The 12,695-nt window shown below is 43.9% G+C and overlaps 1 protein-coding gene across 1 annotated transcript; it reads left to right on the top strand.

The window, feature by feature from the left end:
• Nucleotides 1-1,265: 1,265 nt before the first annotated feature.
• On the top strand, nt 1,266-4,521 carry LOC134566139 (uncharacterized; the record flags this gene model as incomplete). Its single annotated transcript, XM_063425845.1, has 2 exons — nt 1,266-3,374; nt 3,778-4,521. Coding segments are annotated over 2 exons (2,853 nt in total), but the record flags the coding sequence as incomplete, so codon positions are not given.
• Nucleotides 4,522-12,695: the final 8,174 nt, after the last annotated feature.

Here is a 12,695-nt window from a genome sequence, read left to right as displayed (position 1 = left end):
CTACCGACCTTTTAAACTGGAAGACCCATAATTCCTCGTATACTGAGAAACCACAAGCCATGACTGATCTGTTCACCTCAATAGTACAGACGCATAATCCGACATGGGCTGATTGCCAGCAGTTACTAATGACTTTATTTAACAATGAGGAAAGGACAAGAATAAATCAAGCAGCCATTAAAGCATTAGAAGATAGAGCCCGTGCTTTGAACCAAGCTAATCCAGCAGCATGGGCCGCGACACACTATCCCAACACCGATCCCGATTGGAACGTAAATGGTGCTGATATGGTTCAACTCAGAGCCTATAGAGACGCTATAATTGCTGGCATGAAAGCCGGAGGAAAGAAGGCTATTAATATGTCAAAGACAGTTGAGGTGATTCAGAAAAGCGATGAAGCGCCCAGTGTCTTTTATGACCGATTATTGGAGGCGTACCGCTTGTACACCCCCTTTAATCCGGAAGACGCAGACAATTCCCGAATGGTTAACTCCGCCTTTGTCAGCCAAGCTTACGGAGATATTAAGCGCAAGCTACAAAAGTTAGAAGGGTTTGCAGGTATGTCAATCTCCCAACTAATGGAGGTAGCTAATAAGGTCTATATGAATAGGGAAACAGAAAGCAAGAAAGAGGAGGAGCGCAAGATGCGTAAAAAGGCTGATATGCTAGCGGTAGCGATCGCAGGCGTAGATAAACGGGGCCCAGATAGAGGCAATAATAGATGGAGTAGGGAGCCTTTGAGTAGGGATCAGTGTGCGTATTGCAAGGAAGAAGGGCATTGGAGGAACGAATGTCCGCAAAGAGAGCAGTACGAGAGAGACCAACCCAGGGCAGGCTACGGAAACTTTAGAGGCAGAGCGAGAGGTAGAGGAGGTCCCGGAGGGAGTAATGGTTATAGAGGGAGTAATGGGAACAGAGGAAGTGTTAGGGAAGACAGGTATATTCCAGCAGCGCAAAGGTCTCGCGATAGAGAAGGTAGGGACTTTGTAGGATTGGCTGACACGGTCATGGAGGACTATTGATACCGACCGGGCTCCATCCCCCTTGGTCGAGCGGAGCCTATGGTCGATGTATCAATAGGGGGGAAAAGGAGTGCGTTCATGATCGACACTGGTGCTGAACATTCAGTGGTGACTAATCTAGTTGCTCCTCCATCTGGAAGGACTATTACTGTGATAGGAGCAACTGGAAGAAGTGCTGAAAGACCGGTTCTTAAAAGTCGACTCTGTACATTGGGAGGCCACGTAGTAAAACACCAATTCCTTTATATGCCTGAATGTCCAGTCCAATTGCTGGGACGTGATATGCTATCCAAATTACAAGCGCAGATTACGTTCCTACCAGATGGAACAACATCTTTAAAGTTTAATGGACCTTCAGGTATTATGACTTTATCCGTACCAAAGGAAGAAGAGTGGCGACTTTATACAGTGTTGACTAGCCAAAACCCTAGGAGTGATGAGACATTGTTTAACATATCAGGAGTTTGGGCAGAGAACAACCCACCAGGACTGGCCCGCAATATTCCACCAATAAAAATTGAACTGAAACATGGGGTTTATCCAGTGAGCCTGAGACAATATCACATCCCGCAGAAGGCTAAGAAGAACATACAATCCTACCTGGATAAGTTCATACGGTATGGTATCCTAAAATTCTGTACTTCCCCCTGGAACACCCCATTGCTGCCTGTTCAAAAGCCCGGCACAGATGAGTATCGACCTGTGCAGGACTTAAGAGCAGTCAATGATGCGGTTGTTAGCATACATCCAGTTGTACCCAATCCATATAACCTGCTTGCTTTAATTCCGGGCGGGGCTACTTACTTCACAGTTTTAGACCTCAAAGATGCCTTCTTTTGCCTCCGAATTGCCGCAGAAAGTCAATGTATTTTCGCTTTCCAATGGGAGAACGCTGTAACGGGCTCAAAACGCCAAATGACTTGGACAAGACTGCCCCAAGGGTTTAAAAATTCACCTACCCTATTTGGTTCAGCCCTAAGTCAAGATCTATTGGATTTCGAGTCCATCCCAGGAGAGTGTGTATTGTTACAATATGTAGATGACTTGTTGATAGCAGCAGTTACAAAAGAAATCTGTCAGCAAGCAACGCACGATCTACTACACATTCTCTGGAAGGCAGGATACAAGGTGTCTAGAAAGAAGGCTCAGTTGTGTTTGCCAACTGTCAAGTATCTGGGGTTCCATATCTCTGAAGGTCAAAGAATTATGGGGCCAGAGAGAAAAGAGGCTGTCTGCCAAATACCAATACCCAAGAATAGAAGACAAGTGCGAGAATTCTTGGGGGCAGCAGGCTTCTGTAGGATATGGATTCCCAGCTATGCGATACTGGCAAAACCTCTGTACGCAGCTATCAAAGGTACAGAGCACGACCCCTTCCTATGGACCCAAGAACAGCAAACGGCATTTGAAGATGTGAAGAAGGCTTTGATGAGTGCCCCAGCATTAGGTCTACCTGATCACACACGACCATTCTACCTGTATGTACACGAGCAAAGAAGAATGGCTGTGGGAGTATTGACACAGTACTTGGGATCATGGCAAAGACCTGTTGCCTACATGTCTAAGCAACTGGATGCAGTGGCCAGCGGACTTCCACCTTGTCTAAGAGCCGTAGCTGCAGCCGCCCTGCTAGTAGCTGAAGCCGATAAACTCACTCTGGGTCAAGAACTTTATGTACGAGTCCCACATGCAGTACAGACGTTGTTGGATTACAAAGGAAATCATTGGTTTAGTAACAGCCGTATGACCAAGTATCAAGCAATGTTGTGTGAAAACCCAAGAGTGCATTTAGAGACTGTAAACACCTTAAATCCAGCTACCCTTTTGCCACAACCTACTGAAAGTCAACATGATTGTTTGGAAGTAATGGATGAAGTATTCTCAAGTAGACCAGATCTTCGTGATTTTCCCATCCAGAACCCCGATGTTCAATATTACACCGACGGCAGTAGTTATGTGAAAGAAGGGATCCGCTATGCAGGATATGCAGTGACAACAATAGACAAGGTGATAGAAGCTCGGCCACTGGCGAAAGGAACATCAGCACAAAAGGCAGAATTAATAGCACTAACACGAGCGTTACAATTGGCTGAAGGTTTAAGAGTAAATATCTATACGGACTCTAAGTATGCGTTTTTAACCACTCATGCCCACGGAGCTTTGTATAAAGAAAGAGGACTACTGAATTCAGAAGGCAAAGAAATCAAGTACGCAGCTGAAATCCTACAACTATTGGAAGCAGTGTGGGAGCCGAAAGAAGTCGGTATCATACATTGTCGAGCGCATCTGAGAGGAGATGGTGATGTAACCAAGGGAAATCGGATGGCAGATAGTGCAGCTAAGCGTGCTGCTGAATCAGGAAGACAGGAGTATGTAGGGCATATAGCTGCTCTTATACCAACTCCACTGTCCCAATGGACTCCAGTTTTATACAGCTCAAGAAGAGGAGTGGTTAAAGACTGAACCGGGAAAGTATCTGGAGAACAAGTGGTATCAGCTAGAAGATGGAAGAATAGTTATACCAGCATCGCTAGCGGTAGAAATTGTCCAAAATTATCACAACGGGACACATTCTGGGAGAGACAGTACTGAAGAATCTCTTAGAAAACATTTCTACATACCAAGATTGTCCAACTTGACTCAGGCCATTGTACGCAGATGTGTAACGTGTGCTAAGAATAATGCAAGACAAGGACCAGTAAAGCCACCAGGAGTTCAGTTTATGGGGGGACTCCCCATGTCCGATCTACAAATAGACTTTACAGTGATGCCTAAATCGGGTGGACATCGTTACCTGCTGGTAATTGTGTGCACCTATTCAGGCTGGGTAGAAGCATGTCCTACTCGTACAGAGAAAGCAGGAGAAGTTGTGAGATTCCTGCTACGAGAAATAATACCCCGATATGGACTACCCTGTTCTATAGGATCGGACAATGGTCCAGCTTTTGTTCACCAGTGCCTACAACAACTGACTCATATGCTTGGTATAAAGTGGAGGCTTCATACTGCATATAGACCCCAGAGTTCTGGTAAGGTAGAGAGAATGAATAGAACTATAAAGAACCAGTTGGCTAAAATGTGTCAGGAAACCCAACTTAAGTGGAACGTTCTCTTACCCATAGCTTTATTGCGAATCCGCAGTACCCCTACCAGAAGGATGGGCCTCTCTCCTTTTGAAATCATGTATGGGCGACCACCTCCCGTACTTGGTAACTTAAGGGGGGACTTGAGTCAGTTGGGAGAAGGAATTACCCGGCAGCAGGTTGTAGAGTTGGGTAAGACTATGGAGGAGGTACAGAAATGGGTACAAGATAGATTACCTGTGAATATTTATCCCCCTGTTCATAGTTATCATCCAGGAGATCAAGTGTGGATTAAAGAGTGGAATAATGTACCGTTAGGGCCCAAGTGGAGAGGTCCTTATGTTGTTCTTTTGTCTACCCCTACAGCAATAAAAGTAGCAGAAGTGACTCCGTGGATACATCCCTCCAGGGTTAAACCAGCAGCAGTCGATTCTTGGCAAGTTACAGCAGATCCAGAGAATCCCTGCAAGATCCGGTTAAAACGCACTACTCAGTCGGAGTAACGAGGAATTATTGTGGATTACAAATTTTATTGTTACAGGTGTGAGTGAGAAGGCCATAATAAAGCCTGTCCGCTTACCATCACATAGTGTATAAGCCAGGAAAGTCTCGAAGGGACACCTGTGAAGATGAGCAGAACTCCATTCCCTGCAGCCCCTCACATCCTGGAAGCTGAGGCGCCATCGCACGGACGAAGACTGAGGATGACGGCGAAAGATGTGCTTTTGATAGTGTTTATTTATATGTGTTTTTATATTCAGGAAGGTAGAGGTACCGACACTCCTAGCTGTGAGGTATGCATTAAGACTACGAGAACAGGTAACCATATATCCCAAACCCTAATTTGGCATTCACAATACGAGTGTAAAGGAGATGTATCGAGATGTAGATACTTAAATATAGAATATAGTGTGTGCCATTTAGGAGTAGGAGAACCTAAGTGCTTCAGTCCGGAGTATCAACCTCGTACAATTTGGTTGACTCTCAGGAATGGAGATCCTCAGGGGACCCTAATTAATAAAACGGTGTTAGAATCCGTACATTCTTCGGGTGTTCTGCTATTTGATGCGTGTAAAGCGATATCGAGTGGTAGAAAGCCGTGGAATGTATGTGGGGATCTTAGATGGGAGAGGACGTATGGGTCTAACGATAAATATATTTGTCCCAGTAGCAAAAATAAATATGTGAGTCCTAGATGCCCAAATAAAGACTATAACTTTTGTCCATATTGGTCTTGTGTGGGGTGGGCGACTTGGGGACAGACAGTAGACAAAGACATGATAGTGACTAAGTTGCCTACCAATCCATACTGTAAGTCTATGGAATGCAACCCAGTCCATATACTCATTAATAACCCCGACAAGTTCTTAGATAAGTATGGAAATTTATTTGGGTTTCAAATATACGGGACGGGTTTAGACCCTGGGACAATATTATTTATAGGGATAGAGACTGATACGGTATCCTCCCAGACTCATCAAGTATACCATTCCTTTTACGAAGAGATGAGTATAGATAATAAGATCCCCCATAATGCTAAAAACCTGTTCATCGATTTAGCTGAAAGTATTGCCGGTAGTCTTAATGTTACCAACTGCTATGTGTGTGGAGGTACTAACATGGGAGACCAATGGCCTTAGGAAGCAAAGGAGGTAATGTCCGGTTCTGAGGCAGTTCAACAATTAATATCTACACAAGCCGATTATCATATGAGTGTTAGAGGTAAATCTGAGTGGAGATTAAAGACCTCCATCATAGGTTATGTTTGCATAGCAAGGAAAGGAATAATGTATAATACTTCTGTAGGAGAATTAACTTGTCTAGGGCAAAAAGCTTATGATGATGATACAAAGAATACAACTTGGTGGTCGGCTTCAAATGTCTCAGAACCATCTAACCCGTTTGCTAGATACGCCAATTTAAAGGATGTGTGGTTTGATCTATCCATCACATCTACTTGGAGAGCCCCAGCAAATTTGTACTGGATCTGTGGTAAGAAAGCCTATTCGGAGCTGCCACAGGACTGGGAAGGGGCATGTGTGTTGGGTATGCTCAAACCATCCTTCTTCTTGTTACCGATTGAAACAGGTGAGACTTTAGGTGTTAAAGTGTATGATGTGAATCATAGGAAGAAAAGGGGACCCATAGAGATAGGTACCTGGGAAGATGATGAATGGCCTCCCCAGCGTATTATAGATTACTATGGGCCAGCCACGTGGGCTGAGGATGGTACCTTTGGTTATAGAACCCCTATTTATATGCTCAACCGTATTATAAGGTTACAGGCGGTGGTTGAGATTATCACTAATGAAACATCACAAGCGCTCAATCTTCTAGCGAAGCATAACACCAGGATGAGGACCGCAGTCTACCAAAATAGATTAGCCTTGGATTACCTTTTGGCAGTAGAGGGAGGTGTATGTGGGAAGTTTAACCTGAGCAATTGCTGTCTTCAAATAGATGACGAAGGGCAAGCAATAGCTGAGCTTACTAGCCATATGATTAAACTAGCGCATGTGCCTACTCAGGTATGGAAAGGGTATAATCCAAGTAGTTGGTTTGGTAGCTGGTATGAGTGGTTTGGAGGGCTTAAGGCAGTGGTAGGTGGAGTCCTACTGATTTTACTGTTGTGTCTACTCCTACCGTGTCTTATACCCTTAGTAGTTAGGTCTGTGCAAAGCCTGATAGGAAGTATAGCAGAGAGGAAGGCTGCTGCACAGATAATGGCGATATATAAGTATAAGGCTCTAGATCAGGGAGAACCAATGCAAGAAGATGAATGTTGAAGATTCACATCATAAGATAAGTCTGGTCTGGTTCATGGTAACCTGAGGTATATGCAAACCAAGGTTAAGTGATGCCTCAAGTAATTGTGAAATATCAGAGGCATCAAAGGGGGGAATGTGATGTAATTCCAGTAAAATACAAGTTTAGCAGGCTAAGATTGCCACAAGGCATATGTATGTATATGTGTTTGTAGTATCAGTTGGTTAATTACACGTAGCTAAGATACTGTCATCACTGTACTGACCAGGTGCAGGAATGTAAGAACTGGAATTACGCGTCCCTCTCCTTTGTATCAGATGAGCCACGTGGTTAGACCGGATGGATGAGTTTAGACTCTATTCATTAAATAGGTTAAGGGTATGTGTGGGTGTAGTTAATTGTGGGAGGAGCTACAGTGCTATATAAGGAATGTACTCTATGTATTCAGTACTCAGACTTTGCTGTATTTTGGTGACGCTAGTCCCTCTGAGTCCCGATCGGTGATCCAATAAAGAATCTCTTCCTTCCTGAAGAAACCTGTGTCCATCTCTCTGTGCTTGGCTTCCGTCAGTTTCTCCGGTATCAGTAGAGTTCATCCTCTTCTACTCATTTTTCTACTCAAACTTAAGCATGGAATATTACATAATCAAATATGTCACACGCTTGTTTTCCATTTATGATCATTTTATTGTGACTAATTGTACTAGCCTCCAAAAATAATAATAAAAAAAACAACATGCCCTGTTTAGTTAAAACAGTTGCAGCAACAAAAATAAACAAACTAAGCACTTATAAACGTAAGTTTTTCATACCTTGATAAGGTTGGGTGGCTGGCCCGCTTACCACTTGAATAAAAATTCAGGATACAGTTCCTCTAATAATCAGCAGCAGGTCAGCTGAGCACAGATGTCAACAACCCAGAATTTTCCACCTTTATCTCTATGCTATCACGATGCTCTGGAGTAGAACACTTGCCCAAATACACAGTACATAAAACAGTCATTGATGACACTTTTCCCTGTAACTTTTACTCATCTCAGTCCACAATCTCGAACACATATGCCAGTTTCAATGAGCCAGTCTATTCTTTTTTTTTTTATTCTCTTTTTTGCCGCTTTGTGAGGTCGTCGAACAGTTCACAATCACACAAGAGACAATTTTCACATATGAGACATTTTGATATCACTTTGAGTGCTCAATCCATGCAACCTAAACTTAAACATAAACAAAATAGACATACCTATAGCTTTGGAGGGTGCAAAGTGTTTGGCATCAATTATTGAGGTTGGGTCTATACCGTAGGTACGTACAATCTTACGTTTCTGTTCGTTGGTCTAATCTCGCCTAATGAAATTGCAACTGGCCGAAGGCCTAGTGGGAGGATGCCCTGCCCGACCGGCACCCCCATCTATGTTGGTGCTATGAGAACGTGTGTCTCTGTGATAGATTTTGGACCCGCCTTTTGAGGGTGGGGTATTTAGTTTTTTCCTGGCATAAGTGTTTCAGTGTAAAAAAACTAGTAGAGTTAATGGTGTGTATTACGAGTCCCAAGCAAGAATGCGAGGAGAAGTATAGATCGGTGATAGAGGAGTAAGGTGAAGTAAAACAAAGAAGATTCAGTCTATTCTTTATCTGTTCATAACTAGAAATAATTCCATGAATGATGTCTGAGTGGTACAGGATTCTAAAACATTTAAAGGGTTAATATAAACCTTGTGCAATGTTTGCCTTTATAGGCTCGCAATGCCCTATTTGGTTTCCCCACCATCAAAAAAAATAATTCCGTCAGACGTGACAAAAGGCCTTGTGTGATCCAATCAAAGGTTTTTCATAGAGAAAAAAAAACAAAAACAAAAAGCAGCAAAAATAGGAGGGAGGAGGGAGTGTCGACAGGGTTGGAGGGGAGAGCTAGCTTCCTCTTGCAGGTTCCCTGACTGCAAGGGGGAGATTACTACGTCTGTCACCAGCGTGCTGATGTCAGACATAAAATATGCACAGATCTAAGATCAGGCAGCCCGGAACAGTTTTGTATGTGGGGGAGGGTCTGAATGTGCAGTGTTTCAAGCAGAAACGCTACACATCCTGGCTTCTACTACCATGACCACTTCAGATCGCTAAAGTGTTTATGGTACTTGGAGTAACCCTTTAAATAACAGGCAGATTATAGTATGTGTATTTCTTGGCCTTGGCAGCATTTACTCATAGGGTTAAGCTCCTTCCTTTACATCCCCTGCAAAGGAAACATATTAAAATATACTATAACTACCTCCTCTAAACCGAGCTGGCATCAATTATTTTTCCTGTCATTTACTTCCTAGGGCAGTAGTAGTTTTTAACTGGTTGAAGGGATACTATAGGCATCAAAACAACTTTAGCTTAATGAAGTAGTTTTGGTGTATAGATCATGCCTCTGAAGTTTCACTACTTAATTCACTGCCGTTTAGAAGTGAAATCACTTTTGTTTCTGTCCATGCAGCCATAGCCACACCTCGTCCAGCTCTGACACAGCCTGCATGAAAAACGTGGTTTCATTTTCAATCAGCTAACCTGAATAAACAGTACAAGGGTTTTGTTGGAAAGATCAATATGTGCTATTGTCACCTAATGTAGGTCACTCCGCCACATATAAATAGTGCATACACAAAATGAAAAACAGTTGGTGAGAGCAGATAGGATTACATACGGTTGTATGGATAAATATTGTATATGAACAGGTTGATGGAGTGAGAAACTCAAATTTTTAAAATAAATTAACACGAGTAAAATTGTAGATTATGCTAGCTTTAGTGTACCTATAATCTTAATTTTATTAATGACAGGAGGCGAGTATTTGCTTAAGTCTCTCTTTACTAGAACTCCACAGCAGCACAGAAAAACAACCAATCAGAAAAAAGTTAGGTACTATAAAACTCCTCTCCCCATGCATCATTTCCTCTTTCAAGCTGCGACAAAACAGATCACAAGGCAGAAAACATAATGGGGAAGAAACAAAGTCCTAGATACGAAGAATACAACAATGTCCACCATCTGAAAAGAGCTGCCGAACCAGATAGCGTTGATGGACTGTAAACTGAAACGAGAGAAAAACAGAATCGAACAGGTTGATTATCCAATGAAATGTACTCTGAATAAACATGTAGATACCCAATGTAGCAACCAAAAATACCAAAACCTGCATAGATCCCAACCCTACTTATGAAAAAATAGACATAAGAACAAGTGACAGGTAGCAGAGACAACAAGCAGAGTTGCATACGTACCTGATGAACCCAAACTATAAAATTAAACAAGGGAGAGATAAGAAAGGGTGGGAAATACTCACCTCCTGTCATTAATAAAATTAAGATTATAGGTACACTAAAGCTAGCATAATCTACAATTTTATAACATGACAGGAGGCTTCGTATTTGCTGTTTCAACGCTCAGTTCACCAATCCAACGCTGTTTGTGGCGCTGGTACCTATGTCAGGAGATATCAGAATAATCCTAATTGGACTTACCAACTGCTATAAACGACAGAAGACGGATCAATGAAGATGCCATCCGCTGATAGATCCATTGTACGTGGTGTTGTAACCTGTTTCCTAGCAGTCGGTCCATGAGCTGGCAAGCTGACCCATCAGCCAGTTTCCTGTAGTTGTAAAATATCGAAGGTAATTTGCGGACTTAGGGCCGCAAGAAGAAACTGCCACCATGTCTCACACTATCCGTAAGGTGGTACCTCCGATCGTGCCAGGGTCATCCGGCAATGTGGTCTTGCAGGGAGATCTCCAATCTCAAGGAATGCGCCTAAGTCCACCACCAATATCGCAATAGAACCGAGTAGAATCTTTCGTTCCCTCCTGGTCTACCCAGTGAGATGTGTCATCCGAGAATGAATGTATAATGCAGGCAAAGGTGTGGTCAAACTAGCCGTTTCCGAAGTGAATCCAATATTCCAAATGGACTTTGTAATCCCCGGCTGCAGTAGAGAAAAGACTCCCAAAAGGACGTCTATTCAGGGTTCCGAACTGAAATTGTATGGAGGAACGGTGGTCGACTATTCTGGGAATAGTGAATCCCAGAAAATTACAAAGGGATGGGAAGCGTAAACCTGAGTGTAGAGTTCCATCCAGAGATGTCATCGTCTAAGAGCGACAAGAGTGATTGGGACCTGATTGGGACCTGTAAACCACAAAGAGTCCTCACGTGCTGTAGTGAGCAAGTGAAATACTCCGATTACCGTAGCATGATCTTGATCCATGCCTGCCCTGTCAAAATTTGTGTAGGGGTTCCTGGTATACACGCCCCTACAAAATAGGGTAAAATACAGTGAGACCTTTAGGTTCCTGTACCCCTGACTGTCCAGACACGTAACTTCCCAGAGTAGACCCTAGGTCAAGGGACCCAGGAATGTGAGTTTGATAATTGAATTCAAAGTCTCCCTATAGAAGGATGTCTCCCTTCTTAGCTTGGAGTCCCGCGAACACATAGCGTTCTCCAATGCGCAGGCAAGGTGTAAAGTCCCTCCGTCCAAGACAGGTGACACCCGAGAGCAGACAGCGAAAAAGGAAGGGGGTATCATCAGCCGTCCGAAACATGTGGTGTCCTGCTAGACAATGTCGGCAGTCCCATCTTAGTGTGCTACCATCCTGAGCCGTACTCCAGCGGTATGACGTGACCCGATATTGATGTCCGTGTAGGAGTTGGGGCACACCAAGCACCTCCATAGAGTCTCGTAGGTCTCTTTGATGGTAGTTGAAAAAGTGGGAAGCGCGACTCCAAGACAAAAGGTTCCCGTGAGGGACATAGAGAGTATAGACGGAGGGTCCCCCATCTCCGAACCCTGATCACCAGGTAAGTGCTCCGAGGGGTGGTGCAGTCCTGCCATCTAATCCCAAGATCATAATGACCGGGGGACTGAAGACAACCAGGGTTTCCGGTCTTACCATGCGATCCATGCGTACGGTTTACCTTCAGACCGGGTAGTAGGTCTTCCCTAGTCTTGTTACCCGAGCAAGGCAGTGCCTGTTTGCTCCATGAAGGTCTCCATATCTCATGTCCTCTTGATATGGGAGAAACTGACTGCGCAGTATGTTCGCAATGACCTGGATTTCCGAAACAGAAAGCAATTCTCCGTTTATATGGTGCAGAATATATTAAAACCTGCACTCTCGCAATACCTGAGGCTCATCCGTTAGCCGTACCATTTCCAGGAGTGTGTGTAAATAAGTGGGAGTCTCCCCCCGTTATACCTTTGAGTATTTCCCGCGAGTGGTACAGTGGTTCGGATCCAGCCGATCCATTACAGGAGATAAAATAGAGGGATCCAGTCTAAAAATGTATATCTTGCATGACCAGGCAGGCCTCTAGAACGAAATCAGTGGCACGGACGTCAGATCTAATTGAATGCAGGAGGGACGCCCCTCTATGCAGTCCTCAAAGTCTTGCATAGGTACAAGCCTGTGTAAAGAACAAATGGACGGCATCGTAGAACGTTGAGTGTATGAGAGAGCCACGCTCTCCAATAATGTGATTGAATTCCGTGGTAGCGTCCGGCCGCACCCGTTAATAACCAAACAGTAGAGTCTACATCCGGGACCGATTCTCTCTATGAGAATGTGGCACTCCAAACATATCCTCTGTATCCAGCCCAGTATCCGGTTGAGGTTGAGGTTGAGGGAGGGTTGCGCCCTCTAATAACAAATCAGTGTCCAGTTCTGTATATGAGATGGGTTCGCACTCTGTTCCTGACAACCAAATATTCTCGGATCGAGGTGATGCACCCTCCTGCGAACCAAACCAGAGTCCCTTAGAGACCCAGGGCGACCAACTGCAGGGTACA

This window comes from Pelobates fuscus, chromosome 6, assembly GCF_036172605.1.
Source record: "Pelobates fuscus isolate aPelFus1 chromosome 6, aPelFus1.pri, whole genome shotgun sequence".
Taxonomy (NCBI): Eukaryota; Metazoa; Chordata; class Amphibia; order Anura; family Pelobatidae; genus Pelobates; species Pelobates fuscus.
This window is presented reverse-complemented; position numbering and strand designations above follow the sequence as displayed.